The sequence below is a fragment of the Bactrocera oleae genome, chromosome 4 (genome assembly GCF_042242935.1).
Source record: "Bactrocera oleae isolate idBacOlea1 chromosome 4, idBacOlea1, whole genome shotgun sequence".
NCBI lineage: Eukaryota > Metazoa > Arthropoda > Insecta > Diptera > Tephritidae > Bactrocera > Bactrocera oleae.
The window spans coordinates 737,517-756,247 of NC_091538.1; the positions used below are offsets into that span (position 1 = coordinate 737,517).

Below are 18,731 nucleotides of genomic sequence, written 5' to 3' on the forward strand. Positions count from 1 at the left end.
CGCCACTGACGAAGATGCTTATAATTTCTGCTGTGCACTAACAGGGTGACTGACTCAGCACCGCGATCTGGCGAACAGCCTCCCTCTCATAGGGTGACCTCCCCTTGTCATTATAGTGTGGTGGAAGATGGCAAAAGGAAGTGAAAATATACACATACACCCTCACTTTTATACAAAGCGGATATAATGCAGTTTCTCATATTTCGCCAACTGCGGCAAAGATGCCGAGAAAAGCTACGAAGGCACACACATTTGCTGCGGAAGGAGTCTTGCGCAGGAAAGAATTTGAAAGGATAACGAAATAATTGCAGTACAATGCATTTAATGATTTTTGGATTTACAATGGATAAACTAACCAAATGCATTAATTTTTCCATCGTTTCTACATTCGGACACTGTTAACTATAATGAAAACGATCCAATTTGGCAATAACATTATTGTACCGGCCAGGGCGCTACTGATGACCCAAAGGTCTGTTTTCACAGCGTGTTGTTTTCGGTCCCAGCAGCATTCGCTTTGCAAAGACATCTTACCGGTGTGCTTGAACGAGCTTTCGTTTCCCAGTAGCATAACCGGTGCGTCCCCAACACTCATTGACTGTGTCCTTCAAATACAATCCATAGCAGCCCATATATGTTTAAGTATCAGTACTGCGATTGGCAGCAATGTTGATCCCATTGATTCTGCCCTTACCCGCTGGCATCTGGGTCCGACAAACACCATCCGATTTGCATAACGCCCAAACCATCCGGCCTCCGGCTATCTGTGGGACGTTTACTTGCTCAGTAACCTGGCGCACATTTCTATACGTGTCCATGTGTGTGTGTGTGTATGAGCTACTAACTATATATATTGATAGTTATTCTCACAATCGTGTTGGGCTTAAATGTTGCATAAAGGGCGGCGTCCCCTGTATGGCATATAGTTGCATGCATTCGGCTGCTTACCGTTACGTGCAGCCTTCTGCACAGGATACGCTTATTTACTGCAAACGAATATGCTGAGGTGTTGTCAATGAAATCGGTTTCACGGGTGACCAGTTGGCCCACCGCCGTTTCCATGGCATAATAGATGTCTGTGGCAGAGTGTGTGAATATGTGTGCTCTAGTGCTAGCAGTCTGTTTTGGGTTATGTGGCTCATCAAAGGTTTCTGCCTACCTCTGCTAAATAATATTGGGCGATGTAATCGTATCTACAGCTATTGTGGAAACAAGCAAATATTCCGTGATTGTATAATACAATAGCCAAATCTCCGGACCCATTTACGAAACAATGAAGTTTGATTACAAAAGCTCCCAACGCCTTCGATCCCTTGCTCTTGACCCGAACGCATTTACATTGCTAGTAAACAGGATAACGATTATGCATACTGAATTTCCGTTATATAACGAACGGTATTTGCTGCTTTTTGCTAAATTTAATACTTGTCATCTACCCGATTGAGTAAAACTCTTACTGTAATTCGGTGTATTAAAGCAAATCCTGCAGGTGTTGCTGGAGCTCGCCAGTTTTGATTTTATCAGAAACAAAAGTCGATTCCAACAATATGATGAACCAATTTGCAGTTGTTTACGGTAATGTCAGGCACTAATTACGCGTGAACTCAGATAAATAAACAAATGGATATTTCTATTTCAGGGGCAGGAAGGAGGCAGTTAAATGCTCATTTCAATTTCATTGCCTCTTTCACGAAAAAAAAAATCAAAAGTACCAACGAAGAAAAATTGTTCAGAAGTGCAGGCTTGAGCATTTTATGGCAGCATTAAAAAAAAAACCTGATTCTTGAGAAATTCTGGCTTGAGTGCCTTCCACTCGATATCACCACCACGCGTCCGACCCGAATTATTCCGTTGCATTTGGATCTTTGCTGAAAATTGAGAACGCAAACAGGCGAACTGGCAAACAGACAAGCAGTCAAATCGATTTAAAGAAATTCATTTAAAAAACAAATAAAATAGCTTAATAGCATCTTACTCGATTTCCAAGTTCTCGGCTCACACAAACCGCACGCATTGCGAATGCAAAAGATTGATTTCGATAAAACCGCATTTTGAGCGAAATAAATGCATTCGATTGTGAATCTAACGAAAATACAGCAAAATGCAAATTGAAAAACCCACTGACCTGTAAACATGACAAATACGACTGCGATTCTTATCCAACAGCGGCGGCAACAACAAGCCTTTGCCAATTCGAAACCGCAAAATTGTTATTCCCCTTTTTTCGGGCGCTTCTACCCATCCACTCACCTCATCTCCGGCTGGTTGGGCGCACGGGCAGCGAGTGCTTCATATCTGATCTGCTGCACGCTTTGCTCATTTGGTGGGTAATGGAAAATGAGTATGAATGGAGTGTGCTGCACAAGCACCCGACAGCTGTTGAGAAGTATCCTTTCGGTGCATCTCATTGCACTTGTTTGCCTTTTACGCTGGTTGCTTTTGTTTTTGTGGAACATTTGAGTAGTGACTTAAGTTAAGATGTTGTGTAAGCTGCTTTCCAGCTATCAACGGCGACGTTGAATTCATCAAATTTCACTCTGTAGAACTCGGTGCTCTTTCGTAAAGCGATTGATTCAATTCTGCTTGGGCGGTCAAGTCGGGAACTCAAATTAGTGGTAGCTCTCAGCTGTTCTTTTTGTGTTCAGCAGTTACCGATAACTATTGTAGTTGATTAGTTTATAATACAACTATAAAGGAAAAACGAGAGCTATTATTTCATATAATGCTTAGACAGTTAGACGATAAGCACTTAATCATCGCCAAGTACCTATTTTCAGTCGCTTTAAATGAAGTTACTTGCTTAAACATTATTTATTTATAAATTTATTTAATAACTTTCGATTTTTCCACCCACACTCCCCTGCCTGCTATTTCAAAATGGATCAAATAGATTTCGTTTTCTTAACTTAAACATTACTTAAATTTATTTCCAACCCATTAGCTTTGTCATTTTGGTCACACTTTTCCCTTCGGGATTGCACGCAGCCACCAAGGTACGAGTATCAGTCGCGATTTTGATATGACCGAGTCAAATAGCCAACAGAATGGCATTTAATGGATTTACTTAAACTTCAACTATCTCCAAATAAAGTGCAATCAACGAAACTAACTGCTCACTGCTTTTAGCAATTCATTTTTCCATCGGTGGCGCTTCTAAATTCAATTCAACTTTCAAACCACCCCCCGCCAAAGCGTTCTCGTCGATTGCTTTTTAACCAAGTTTTGCATTTCTATTTGCAACAAAGAAAAGTGGAAGCAGCAGCGTCACAGGAGCGGCAGAGGGAGCATCAAGTGCAGCAGTGAAATTTATTGAAAATTCAAATATTTGCATGCTACATAAAATGGCATCAGCCAAGCACGCTGAGGGGGCGCAGGGAGGTGAGCGGTGTCGCAAGATGGCGACATGCGGTGTGTGGGATTGTGCGCTGGGCGAAGACACGTGGAAGAGAAGAGGAAAAAGTGTGTGCGAGAGTGTATGCGTGTGCGTGCGTGTTCTTGTGCACCTGCGCTTGTGTTAGTGGCATAATAATAAAATGTAAATAATTTTTTTAGTTCCTTCCTCTTAACCACTTTCGCCTAGCACTTATTATGCGCCAAGTGAAAGCGAAAAGAATTGAAAATTTATTGGCAAACCCATCAACTGCTCGATAATGCAGCAACTCCCTCCAACCTGCTCAGGCATAGGGCAACACGCTCTGAAACTCTTTTCCAATCAAGCGTGTAAATGGCAATCTTCTCACCTTTTGCACTCGCTTCACAATGTTATTCTTCAGTAGAAAGTGTTTGCCCAGCACCAATTGGCACTCTGTCGTGTTTGTGGAATCATTTGAATAATAATAAGCTCAATTTGCATTCATTATCGGCGGCATTTATCGCTGCGATGCTGTAATATTCACTTTCACAATTTTTTAACCAGTTCTTATTGTCTGCTTTTGTTCTCTCTTTGCTACAGGCGAAGCGCATACAGAGCAATGAATTGGCCGCAATCAAAGTCATCAAGCTCGAGCCCACCGATGACATACAAATCATCCAGCAGGAGATTATTATGATGCGCGATTGTCGGCACAAAAACATCATCACATACTATGGTTCGTACCTGCGGCGCGATAAGTTGTGGATCTGCATGGAGTACTGCGGTGGTGGTAGCCTGCAGGACATATACCAGGTGACGGGACCGCTAACTGAACAACAAATCGCCTACATGTGCCGTGAAACATTGAAAGGACTCGAGTACCTGCATACGATGGGCAAGATGCATCGTGACATCAAAGGCGCCAATATCCTGCTGACCGAACAGGGGGACGTCAAGTTGGCCGATTTCGGAGTGTCCGCGCAGATTACCGCCACGATCAATAAGCGGAAAAGCTTTATCGGTGAGTTTAAAACTGTTCGTAATATATGGTATAAAATATTAACAAACTCAATGAAACTATTTCGCAAAAAAGAAAAGGATTTGTGGATGTTGCCTACATTTAGGAGCCCAGATCGAAATCTTTTCGGTTATTAGCAAATTCGCTACAAACTTCTTTGCTCTAGTTTTCGTTGCTTTTTTTTCAATCGAACCCCAAAAGTTGTGAAATAGTGTCAAATCCTCTTTATGAAAACTTCCTTAAGAAAATTCTAGAATCTTCAACCAACCAATAATTGAGCAAAATTGGCATTCACACTAATGCATATGGTTCTGTGTGCGTTGTGCCACTAGAAGCGAATAACGTGCCACAGCAGAGCGAGAAAATGGCAGAACTTTTAATAATAAGCTCGTAAAAATATTAAGCGATGTTGATGGGAATAGGCAAACAACTTGCAGCTAAAGAAAATTCTTATTAAAAAAGCGTACTACAACACATTTAATTTCTGCAAGCTCTGACAACAAGGCAGGTCTATGTACGTGAGTCTAATGGCAGCTGAAAGGAGAAAGCAAACAAAAGCAGCGAAGAAGGCGAACTTATAGCGAAGGAACGGGCGAATTCTCGGTGGAAAAATTTACCATTATTTCTTTCTGTTTTTCACTGAATCGTACAAGACTTTCGAAAGTAGGGTAAAAATTCAAAATAAAAACAGAAAGAAAGAGTCGAAATGTCATGCGATGCCCACACCCTAATCACGCCCCCCACCCGAAGCCGGCAAATAAATGTCTCTGCGCTTACTACTTCCTCAATTGGTCAACGTCTATTGTGGTTTCCTATTTCGCCTTTCTTCTGGGGTTTCTCGGCTGCTGCACAGGATTTGCTCTACATTCTATCCATGCTTCGCCGCTGTCGCTGCCGCTGCCGCTGCTGGTATTGTTGTCATTACTATTTGCTTGTTTACGACTGGCTTTGTTGTCCTACACATGTACGGCAAGCATATGTGAGGATGTGTCTGTGTACGTATACTTGCTGTCCTGGTCCCGTAACCTTTCTTGAGCGAAGCGAAAATGTTTAAAAAGTAGCTCGTGTTGACGACTGAGCTGCCTCCTTCTTTAAATGGGCTTAACATGTTTTCAAGGCTTGTTTGCAGCTCAACTATGCTCCCTATTAGTTTCTTCTTCCTCCATTGTGTGTTTTTGATTGTTCTTTTTTTTTTTGTAATCTGCTTGCTTGTACCAAATTGAAAAGAATACGGCTCTTCGCTTCGATGGCATTTTTATGTAATTTGCTTATGGCTTGGTCCTTCCCTGCGGTTGTGTGTCGTTGATTTCATTTAAATTTCATTATAGCAGTTTCTAATTTTTTATGCTCTTTCTTTTAATAGTTTTCTCAATTACGAAAAAAAATATGTATAAATACCAAGTGTACCGGTATGAAATGAGAACTAATTATACCAATTTTGAATGGGAAAGTGAAAAAAAATTATTCAAAGTACTGACCATTGCTTTTTACACATTTTGACCACCTTTCTGGCAATTTGTGGATACCATGACAATAGAAATGTTTGTCTTTTGAGCCAAACCTATCAGACACTAAATTTTTGACTTTTGCGTAGGAATCGAAATGCTGCTCTGATCTGTTTTTGCAGTCGATGTTGATGGTTGTCCTGGATAAATCCATTTTTCATCGCCAGTGACAATTCAATGCAGAACGGATTTTCTTTCGTGTCTTTGAAGCAAAATTCCTATAGCTTTCAAACGGTCTGAAATAGTTTGTTGTGCAACATTTAACATGGCTGCCATTTGCTGTTGACTCAAAGTATCATCTTTATCCAATATTGCTTGCTTCGAAGCGGCTCTGCAGCACTTTTCTTCAAATGGAAACAAAAAATTAATGCTTTCCGCAAATCATCACGTTCCGGTACAAAATTTGATATTTTCAACACAATGAAAAAATATGAAGTTGCTGGTTCAATGACTTTAAAGTTATTGAATATGCTTGACAGATGCCATGCCAACCAAACAGAAACAAAAATTAAACAAATGTTCCCGAACAACTGAGTTGTATCCTAACGCTCACATAAAAACGGTACATCTGGTATAATTATAAATTCTGCAGGCTGTTTGAAGCCGCAGAGCAAGACTATCTCTCACTCCACTTCTCGTGATTGCTTAACTTTCCTAGCCTTAAAATTAATTAGTTTCTAACTGTATCCAGTTCTAGTACAAGTTTATTGAGTTTTATGCTGAAGTGTTAGCCCCTGTATGCTTTTGTTTGCTGCGAATCTTCTCCAGTTTTACGTTTCATCAACGTCATCACAACTTGCCGAAAATGGTGTTTGAAAATCTCCCCAAATATTAATAAAGATGTACATATGCATGTATGCGGTTGTCCTTTGATTTAATCGGCTCGTGTGTTAGAAAGTATCTTTACTTTAATTACACTGAGAGAAATTAGCGGACTATTGAAATAATACTTTGTTGTACGCATTAAGAACTCGAAAACTCTCGAATTGAGTTAATATATACAATAGAAGGGCTCGTATATCTCAGGAAACAAATGTCAGCCGGAAACGCATTATTCTTCCACGCCTGACAGATTCGTCTACTTATGTGACAGTTATTCCTATCAAACAAGTCATTTATCAAAAATGAATTGGCGACCGAATTGAATTTCCCAACCGCCACAACAGTGAAGAAATGACGTTGTCCTTAGTAAACAATTGTGAACCGTCCTTAAATCGTTTATGAAATCGAAAACACGCCATTACCGCTTCGATTGCATTTTCATCACTTTGTAATTTAATATGGTTGTGAAAATTCTCACCTTGCCGAGACGAGCAAGTATGTACTCGTATGCATGTGTGTGAGTATAAGCGGCCAGAGTTAGTTGATCGCTCGGCTGAGTGTATGGTGTGGACCGATGGAATGACATGCTGTTGATTAAATTAATTAATTTTAAAGCGCATATGTTTCATTTTATACCGCAGCGTCATATGGCAGCGCCATTCGAATATGTGAAAATATACACCTATGTGTGTGTGTATGCGTTTGTGCGGACATGTATTTTGTATTTGTAGCACTGTAATGAAGTGTCTTTATACCTTTATGCTTGGTTGTATGTGCGTCTGCGCCTTCGTCCGCTCTGAATCCCCTTCTGGCAGTGTCCATGGCGTTTGCATTGCTTTTGCTCTTCGCTATATCTTCTTCAGTGGTCTTGTGGAAGGACTGACGGGCCCAGCTTTAACCGTTCGATGCTACTACGCTATGTTTTGACGTAGTTTATCGCGCTATATTTTGTTATCTTCCACCCCACTGAGCCGATTTTTCCTTTCGCTCGCTGCCTTATAGCAATTTCATACGCTCCATTAAATTGTCAATCAACACAAGTGTCCACTGAAAACAGAAATAAACAAATAGAATAATACTAACAAATAAATATGGTCATTGCTGTCGCGAACGCTGCCGCAGCGCGCGTTATATGTGAGCGGTGCACCGCAGCGGCCACCATTGGTCAACCGAAAGGCTGCTGGATAAAGCATTTCATTTAATTATCACTGTTATTCTTTTACTGTCATCGAATTGTGGATTTCATTATTTTCGAATGGCGGTCCTGAAATAAATTCGAAATTGTTGACTTAAACCACCAACAAAGGTATCAATTACAGCGCTACGCTGCAGCAGCTGTCGATGGTGGTGAAAGCGCACGGAGGGAAAAATGATTGTGGCAGAAGGAGCATTGCGCAAATCTATTGAATATTGACCACGCTATTTACCCAAATTATCACAGCCATTTTCATTTGTTCGGCAACGGTGTTTGCTATTGTTGCTGCTGCTTTTGCCCCGCACTTACTTTCTCATCGCGGTTGGTTGCGTTGTTTAGTGGGAATAGCGACAACGAATTTTTGTACGTTTTGATTTGATGCCATTGCAAAAGCAATAGTGACAAGGGTTCAAACTTGGTGAGCGGCGCGCCTGAAAGTATGCACTTAATTTTGAAAAACGTATTAACTTAAACGTATTCCAATCGTGTGAGGGAAAGTGAAAAATAAGCTGTTAGAGAATGAATGAATAATGAAAAATGGAGAATTAATGGACAAAGTCGCGTATTGTTTGGGAAAATTGATATATCGTACCTTTTTGTGTCAGCAACTAATTTTAAGTGAGTTTTTTTTATTTAAAAGTTAACATATTTACTGTAATCATCGTGATTTATTCGATTACATGTCAATCGAAAGGTTAAACATCCTTGCATAAAAGGCGTATGTTACTCATACGCCACGTTGATCAAATTAATTTATACCCATTGTTCACAATACAGTTATAAGACCGGAATCAGCAGCGGTAGGAGTTTATCTAATGAAATACTGTACAGTTATATTTTATAATCAAATTCATTTTTGACGAAGAATTCCAGCGTAAATGATCACATTAAATTTCTCTTCTGAACTAATAAAATACATGAAACGGCTTGAGAAGCGTTATTTATGCGAAAACAAAATGTAAACACAGACAAATGTTTGTAATGACAAACAGTTGCACATTTCCATTGAATAAACAAACGCAGACTAGTGGAGGCGGCGAACCAGAAGCCAATAAAATCAAAACCCTGGAAAATTTGCAGACAAATAAGCGAATTGAACGTTGCGTGCCGAGACAGAAACAGCAAATGGAGTATTGAATGAAAAAGTTTGTGGAATTTTTGCGAAAATCAAACAATGAAAATCATTCTAGACATAATACTTGTAAAGGGGGAATATGCAAAGCGGGGCAATGGACCGTGCCAAATTCGACGAAAAGTTAGGCAACATTATTGCTGGAGCACCTATCAAGTGGCAAATTAAAGTGGAAATGGTGGTAACCAAGTACTGCGTTGCAAATAGTGGAAAGTGGAATATGTAGAGAGAAGGAAACGAAATTTCTGCATTTAGCATAAGCGATTTCACATGTTTTCCTGTGGGTATAAATTCGCAGTATACGAAACGAACTTATGAGCGAAACGAGCACCGAGCACATGTTGCCAAGTTTTGTCTGGTGTTTGGTTGCTTTTCTTGGCCAGCAATTGAGCAAATGTGCATGTGTACATGTGTGGGTGGAAACGAGCGTATCATTTATATTCTATCCATGTGTTTGCATGAGTGATGATGAGCTCTGCGAATGCGTGGTTGGCCAAAAACAAAAAAATTGATGTGAAAATTCTTGAAACACTTAAAAGTGTAAACAGTCTGCACGTGTTTGTCGATTTTCGTGAACGGCGCCTAACAGTATGCCTCGCTTGCATGCACACTACCCACACACACACGCCAACATAGCTAAGCAAACATTTGTAACTGTATGCGTGTGTATGTCTTACATTTGGGTCAATAAAAATTAGCATATTCGATGGCGCTATGTCGGTTGGTGCAGCGCAGTACGTGAGCCAGGTTGCATAAACCCCAAATAAATAAATCAGCGGCAACAAACTAATACAAATTGAGCGGTTAGCGTGGTTATCTTTGTTAATAAGCAATTTTTAGGCAATTAATTTCGCAATGCTGCCGCCATGCCCGGCGGGAAAAAACGTTTAATTTATTTATCTGTGGCCTCATTTGACATTTCTAATTAATTTTGTAATGAATATCAGGTATTTTTGCATGCATTAAATTTGTGGTTTGCACTTTTCGTTTTTTCCGAAGACTTTCCAATATTTCATTAAGCTGATTCGCTAGGTGGAACGCTTACTGCACAAGTTTTTGACCTATTTTTCCCCTCTGTATACAACTTGGAATTTCATTGGGCATAGTATTGAGCTTTCTTCTTCAATGAAACTTCTCAAAAGCTGTATTTCAAGTCGCTGAACTTTTAAACAATTTTATGTACTCCCCTCGCGTTTTCTTCTGGCCGTAGTATAATTCAATCGAGCACCGAAATTCCACATATGTCACATGCTTTGTCAGACAGCACAGATTTGTCATATTTGAAGCAACATTTGGGACAGCAAATGTCATAATTCGGAATGTCTAACAACGTGTGCATTTGAATTTCGCCGCCAAACTGTCAGCCAATTCAGATTTTAACATAGCCAAATAGACATGTTCCAAGCAACAATGTTTGCACAAAACTGCACACATATACATGCATACTTACATGCGAGTGTGTATGTGTGCGTTCACGTGTAACGCTGTACAACACCACCACGACAGATTCGCTAAATGCAACCACGAACACATCAATTCTGGTCGGTTGCCATCCGCCGGCGCTGATACACCGCACCCCGCCAAGCCACCGTTTTCGCCAGCGCGCAAAAAGCAAGTAGGAAGCCTCCATTTGACATATTGTGCCTGCCTATCGCCTGGCAGTTGACGTTCTGCCATGCTTTCATGCAAGTTTGCGTGTATGTGTGTATGTGCCTGAGTGAGGGCGTGTGCGTGAGTTATGAATAAGCATTGGAAATAAACATGCACGCGGAATTGTATCTGTCGGATATGACTAAATACTTTGCCTTTACAGTGGCGCAAAGTACCATGCGCTGAATCGCTTTCAACTGCGTCTTCTGTGCGGATAAATAGTGCATAACACACGCACAAACACGTACACGTATACAAGTGAGAGATCATGAAAGTCGCTGCCATCGTACAGCGTCTTACTTCTGTGTGCGCGCGTGTAAGTAGGCTATGGGTCTTAGTTTACATTGACAATTGAAAGACTAAATCAGGCGAAACATACACACACACTATTAAACTTAAGTAATCATGGCATGGCGCTCACATGCAGAGCCAAGTATTTGCATGCAAACAACACGCGTTGCCTAGGCCAAGCTGTGACGACGAATGCGCGAGCTGAATGTGTGGCATTAGCAGCAGCTAATTTCTACCTTTGCTGGTTTAGTGAATTTATGGCGTGGAAATGTGCCACAAACTCAACTCAGCTATGCACGAAGCAATAGAAGTTATCCTAACTGGCGCATAGAAATCCATTCACGTACCAAAACATTTCAGGAGGTGAAATGATGCGATTGTATGCCTGTTTCTATGAAAATACAGACAGCTGTGACGAACTGCGGTATTCATAATAAATGTTTAATTATAAACGAAAGTCAAAATCAAATTCAAGGAGCTAAAGCTCTCTCACCGTTTGGGGTTGTGATAGTCTAAATTTACGAAGTTATCGACTTGCAACAACACAACACAACTGAACATTCCTCCCTCTTTCAATATGTGAGCCCTCCCCTTTGCTGTTTCTGTTTGAATTTTCGCAATTGGACGCTTCTGATTCTACACCTGCTCTTACCTTATATGCAGGTATTTGTTTGTATCTAATATTTTGTGTCTATTTTGCTTTGCTATCGGGCGCTCACCGCTGCTCAGCCAACTTTACGCCACATTCTGAAGGCTTTCCACTTCGCTCTTTGCACCTTTTCAACAAATGTTTGTTTGGTGTTAATGATGTGGACCGTTAGTCATTTGTTGTTGTTGTGGATGATGATGCTTTTGTTGTGCCACCTTTCAACTTCTTTGCTGTACGTCTGCACATCAACGGCAATTGGCGTCTCGGTCTCTCCTCGCTGCAACCGGATGACTCTGATTTCCATGCTGCATCTTTGTTGCTGACTTGTTAATGACACTAAACGGTAGTACATACGCGCCAACATGTACACGCAACCACACAAACTTGCCAAGTATGTTTGCGACGCGCTAACAAAGCAGTTTGCTAGGAAATTCGTATAAACTCGGCAAGGACAACGGCAGCAACAAAGAGTTTACATTAGTGGAACAGTAACCTTTCAACTCTTCTTTAGTGTAGAGCAGCAGTAATACATGCAAAAGTGCATTACCTTCATGCAACGAAGAGACTCGACAAACCAACTCGTTCTTCGCTTGTGCCACGCTGCGTATACGTAACATCACCTGCAGCTGTCGTCAGTTTAATAACATTTACCTACCCCCATGCTTGCTGTGACTGCGGCAACTGTACGAATATGTGCGCGCGTGTGTGTGTAAGCTTTAAAGTGATTCTCATGGTGTTGCTTAAATATGAACAAGGCATGACATGCCTACCTAAATAAATACAATATGAGTTGAGACCCCTGTTACTTGCCACACTTCGCCCGCGACACATGTGTTGCTGCCACAACACTCACATAATGTGCTCATCAGCATTCCTATCAGCTATGGCGCTTTGGTTGTTTGTGCTGGCTCTGAGGTAACTACCTGTAAGTTGGAAGTGTCCGCTGCAGGATGACAACTCCGCAAAATACTCATACGTTATCAGCGAAGGCGCACTCGTCGCAGCGCAGCAGTCATAAGTGGACATTTTACAAACAAAATCTCTTATGTAATATCATATTTTTGTATATGACTAAAAAAATTAAGCAGTGCAGCCAGTCAGGGAGCATATTCAGTGAAGGGGGCTGATGTGCTTTAAATTCGTCTACTGGCTCACACTTCTCTCTGCAGTAAAAATTTAATATTTTCACTAGATTGTAGGATTTGTAGAATACCACAAATTATGTCTTATGTCCGTCTGAAAATTCCACAGTGTAGGTGTGTGTAAACACATCTTAATGTTTGAAATGCTTCTCAGTTATTACCTCTTGCTGCTTCAACGCTTAAGGCGAAGTGTGTATTTGCTTAACCTCTGCTGCCGCTGGCTGTTCCACTTTAATAACTAAGTATCTCAGCGTCAAACAGTCGTGTACCACGTTAAGCGAGTGCCGACAGCACGCATTAAACAACGCGGTTGTGTGTCCATCTGCCGTAATATTTTCCATTTAACATTTCTATTTAAATGAAAGAGGTATCTACTTGCTCGACTGTTTACTCGCTACAGTTGCGGCTAAGTGGCGCTTAGTTGTTGGCAAAGCGCATCTAAGCGGATTTTTCGGCAACTGGCTCCACAAATTTCTGACCTCAACGACGCAGAGCGGTGTGCGAGCATGTGCTGTAAGCTTAAAGCGCGTACGCGCTACTTCTCACTGCGGCGTTTTTTATGGCGTTGCTGGCGCTTTCATATCATATCTGCTATTGAGAGTTGGTTTAGCGTATTGCATTGCTGTTCAGCGTTCAGCATTCAGCTTAAAATGCTTTCATTTAGTATTCTTTACGCTTTTCTGTGTCAATCGTCCGCATTGCTTTTGTAGCTGCTGTAGTCCTGCTCTACCGCCCGTCGAACTGTCGCACTGAGCGAATGCCAGCAGTAAAGTGCCTTTATTGACATGTCATCTTAGTTCAAAGAACTCGTTCGTATCTGAGATTGCTTTATTTTCACCTCGTGTTCGCATTATATTCTATTATTTGCTGCTTCCTGCCACATCTTGCCATCCCCGCTTTCTTTTCATCCGGCTGCGTCATCATTCAGCAGAAGTCCGCATAACTATTGCGGTGGCTTAAAAGTTCAGTGATATTTCAAGTGCTAGTTTTGGCGGTGGATTTGCCAGAGTGCGATCACCCCCACCACTGTTCACCCTCTAAACGCGCACTCAATTGGCTGCATTCTTAAGCTGCTGCTGCTGCTGCTGAAAGCGAGCGCCGCACTGCATTATAAACCGACAGTATTTCATTCATTCATTCAGTCACCCGACCACTCGTGCATTCTCTTGGCTTTATGTGCCAAATAACCACAGATCCACAGACCCTGCGGCCGCGTTTGCCACACTGCGTATGAGTGATGTGCGCTTTATTGAGGCTCATTCAGCAAGCACGCGTGGAAGATGATAAATGTATGAAGGCAATTTAATTTTTTTTTTTTGTTTGTTTTGTTTTCTTAATGCCCTAGCATATTTAAGCCAAATTCTTAGTTTTGAAACATTTTCATGCATTGCGGAATATTAGAGCGAAGTGTCCAGAAATGTCTTATCATGAGCACACCGATTTAATCGACTACATTTCATAACATTGAAGGCAATAATCTTCTTTAAACTATTTTGAAATTTCTGTTCTGCCTCTATCTCCTAAATGCAGCATTGTAATCATATCTGTAGGAAGAGTTACATTAAATCGTATTTTATTGCATTCTCTTTGCCATTAGTTCGTCCTCAAATTTTGTATGAATGCGGAGAATTTCTCGGTTGTATTTAGCAACAATTTAATTGAATTAAATAGTACTCTTGCCTATTCTGCTTGTCCAAGTGCCATGCTCCCTTCAACTATGTCGCCAATTAAATGTATAAATTGTAGTAAATTTAAGCTCACACGACACGACACGCCTTCTTTATGTTGCAGAATGTGTGCAGATGACGCAATGGCCTGTGGCAGATATACGGTGTGACATTACACGTTATTTCATATTCGGTATTTGGAAACTGAAATCAGTTTTTTACTAGTTTACGTGTAAATCAGGTTCACAACTTCAGGTTCTATGTATACTTGTAGTTTAAACTCTCAATGTTCGAGTAAATGTTTAAATGCTACTTATGAAGCAGTTTTGTAGCAGTAGCAGTGTAAACTATCGCTAAACTCCTTTCCGTATTTTTGATTAAAAAATCAATCAAACATTTCAGAACTGCTTTTAGTGTGGCAATTCCGTATCTTAGTATTAGCTGTATGCCCCCTTATATTACCGAACTAACGTTTGGCGAATTTTTCAGTCACTTGTCGAACGAACGCGCATCACTCATACGCCATGTGCGCCCAGAGTGCCATAACTTCGACTACTGGGCCTAGTGTGCACGGCGTGCGGTTGTTGTGCCTGCTGTTGCCCTCGGCTATAATTTATGCAGCCGTACTAATTGCAAGTTTGTTCGAAGTTGTTGCTGCCACAAATTCATTAAATCAACTTGTAATTAAAATGCTGTAAATAAACCACAGCACATTGGTGCCGGACGAGAGTTAGGCGTGCTGAGTGATGCGTCATGAGTGACTGCAGCTGTGAAGTGCGAGAATGCAACTCAATTAAATGGCAGTTACTTTGAGCCGAAATTAAAAACAATTTAATTCAACTGAAAATTATGACACCCTATTTATTTAAACAATATCATATAGATACATCTCTCATCACTCTCTCTCTCTCTCTCTCTCTTTCGCACAGGTACACCTTATTGGATGGCGCCGGAGGTGGCCGCCGTGGAGCGTAAAGGGGGCTACAATCAATTATGTGATATATGGGCGGTTGGCATAACGGCAATTGGTAAGTTTACATAATTTCAATTGGCACGTTTGCCATTAATAATTCGAAGAACGCACGTATGTAATTTGAGAGCGTCATAAATTATTTCTCAGCCAAGTACATGTACCCTAATCGAATATTTTTTGTTATTATATTAGAGTTGTTTTTGTTGTTGTAAATAAAGTTACAGCCGGCAGTTGATACCTAAGTTATTGCACTTTTAATAGGTTCACTCGCCGCAGAATTTCAATAAACCCACAACGCATTTGTACGCACGGCTTAGGACCGTGTAGATGCGTGTGAGTACGTAAGCCTTATATGCACATATATTAGTAATATGTCTTGCCCATGCGTGCTCACACACACAAGCATCCTTTCGATAGTCCCGTAATGGCACAACATTAATTTCATTAGAAGCCCGACGCATCGAAGGCAAAGGGGATTCATACGCCTTCCAAGATGGCCCACAATTATTTCTACTTAATTTTTATGGCAATTGTGTCTGACGTTTGTCACAGCCAATACAATTTGTGCTTATATGTGTATTTTATGGTAATGGCCAACGAATGCCGAGAAATTTAAGTGGTTGTGCTTCTTTGGTTTTGTAAGATGAATTGTCTCGTGAAATCTGAGTGTTTATTTGCTAATCCCCTGCATGAACCAAGCATCATGTTTCAATAAAAATATTTGTGCGCCAACCCATCATACATATTTTCAGCTTTCTTTGTAATTTTCGTGATTGCTTTTCTATATTTGCAGAACTTGCCGAACTCCAGCCGCCAATGTTCGATTTGCATCCGATGCGTGCGTTGTTCCTAATGTCGAAAAGTGGTTTCAAGCCGCCCACATTGAGCAACAAGGAGAAGTGGAGCACTACATTTCACAATTTCGTGAAGACGGCGCTGACGAAGAATCCCAAAAAGCGTCCGACTGCCGAATGCCTGCTGAAGCATCCGTTCGTGCAGGGCGACATGTCGGTGCGTGTGGCCAAGGAGTTGCTGCAAAAATTCTTGAGTCCCAATCAGCAATTCTACTACTATTTGGACGGGGAAGAGGAGGTGAGTGTAAAATATGCAATTATTTAATAGTACAATACTTTGGTCTATACTTACTAAACGACGCCAAGCAATCGTAACTTCTTGAATTGTTTCAAGGGTTTTCAGTACATATATTTTGGGATGACCGACCGTGACCTCCTTTAAAACTCAATGATAGAATTGTATCTGATTTGTCTGAATGCTCTACACTCAAGTTTGGGTTTTCTGGCTTTAAAAAAGCGGCTTAGCAGTTCTTGTGCACGGCGTATGCGCAATTCGCGGGTCTATGTTACACAACCAGAACGCAACCGGATTTATCTTTGACTAAGAGCTGTTACCTCGACAGCAATCCTCTAAAGTATTTCGGGAGTGTTTTCTGCCGCTACAAAAACAACAATTAAAGCATTAAGGTAGAATGACAGTTGAATTCTTATTTGTAGGATTCATCGAGCGGATTTAGGTAGTTTTGAGGAGCAAACCTAATTCAGCATAGTCGAATAAATACGTCATTGTTGGCGATGTTAATGTTTAAGAATGTTGTGGGTACAAATTTTCACACATGCGTCCCTCGCCTACGCCTTTGGGCGGGTGTCTATAATTTATTGTGCTATCGAACTTGGCGGCTGCTATTACCAGTGGGTAGAGCTGATATTTTTGATAGTCAAATGCGAAGCACACACACCCAAACAACCACGCAAATTGGACTTGAGCTGCAATTTGTGGCGCTTGGCGTGAGTTGAACAAGATAAATGTCGCTTTGCGGTGAAAAGTTTTCTGTTATACCGTTGTGTGCCGTCGTCGAAGACAACTGCTTTCTGGGCACAGAATGTGAAAAACAAAATCATGTCTATATGTCTGTATGTATGCTTTTAAGGTTAACAGAAGCTGTAGTACGCAATTGTTGCCTTGTTTGAGGCCTTAACCGTTATTTCTCGTGCACTAATCGCACTTGTTGTGACACTTGCGTCGGCAATTCGCCTACTCGCGTCTGTTGGGCGCCAGACATTTGCTAACGGTTCCTTATATGACGGTGTTTTTTTTCTAGCAAATCCAAAAAGAATGAAATTTTTAGCATTTTCAATAGATTTGAGGTAGTTTTTGAAGTCTCTCACACTCTCTCAGATTGTTTTCGCCTTGCTTTTGTCATTTCTCCACTCAATTAGATTTATTGATTGTTAGGTAAACATTTAAGATTTATGTGCGTGCTCCGGCTGCGGCTGAGGCCACGGGTGAAGCGCGTACTTGTGCACGCACTGTCTGTATGAGTGTGCATGTGTGTGTGTAAATAGTGAAGATTAAAGGCAACACAACGAAATGGAACTTTATAAGCACCAGCTAGGCTCATAGCCATTTGTGGTTGCGTTGGTGGTAGTGGTGGCGCACTAATATTATTATTTTTAAGCTGCCGCTTCAGAAATTCAACTGCGTGCCATAGAATTTAGGTGAAATTCAGATCAACGCTTGATTGCATGCAACATTTTTATAAGCTGACCACTTCGTTTTGTTTTTGCTGCCCAATCGATGTTAGGCAAAATATTTACAGACGCACTGCCATACACACGCACTAAATATTACATTTTATTTAAAACTACCGTACGCAAAAATATATGATGCCGCTTCACTTACGTGTTTACTCCCTCTTCAGCTCGCTACAGCTAAGTTATTAAAGAGATTTTGAACTTTTTACCAATTTTTGGTTCAAATAAAACTTTAAAATATGAAATACTGTATATGTTTAACTACATGTAGTGCTCTACAAATTTAAACAATTTCCTTTCGGCGTCGATCTCTTCTCATGTATGAGCTTTCGCAAATACATAGAAATACAGAATATTTCATTAGTTTAGATATTCGGTCAGTTGCTGAGTTCCTTTGTCAATTTGAGTAAACGAATATTTTATTTTATTAGTAAAATTGTAAGAGCATTTATTGATTGATTGATTGCTGCAAATACTATCCAATTTACAAGCCTCCCTCCCGCTCTAGGGCACTTTGAGGCAGACCGATTGTAGCTGCTTCCACTGATGCTGATTTTAAGCATATTCTGTTCGTAAATTTTAAGTGAGAGCATTGAAGTGCTATTTCTATTGCATGGGCAGCGTCATAAGGAGCGCCAGTGCAAACAAGAAATACTCCAAATTCAAACAAAAAGTGGGAGAATTGCTAAAATTTATTTTGTTTTACTGTTTTTGTGAAACCTATTCAATAAATATTGCTTTTTTATATTCGATCTCCGCCCTTGCAACGAAACAATAATTGCCTGC

The 18,731-nt window shown here is 40.7% G+C and overlaps 1 protein-coding gene across 10 annotated transcripts in view; it reads left to right on the top strand.

Annotated features, from left to right (window-relative positions):
• Positions 1-18,731, top strand: part of hppy (MAP4K3-like protein hppy) — a 74,363-nt gene that overhangs the window by 42,624 nt on the left and 13,008 nt on the right. For all 10 annotated transcript variants that reach the window (XM_070108986.1, XM_070108983.1, XM_070108984.1 and 7 more), the window contains 3 exons: positions 3,953-4,373; positions 15,353-15,451; positions 16,190-16,488. In XM_070108986.1, the coding sequence (XP_069965087.1) occupies positions 3,953-4,373; positions 15,353-15,451; positions 16,190-16,488 (819 nt within the window). The remainder of the gene's footprint in view (positions 1-3,952; positions 4,374-15,352; positions 15,452-16,189; positions 16,489-18,731) is intronic.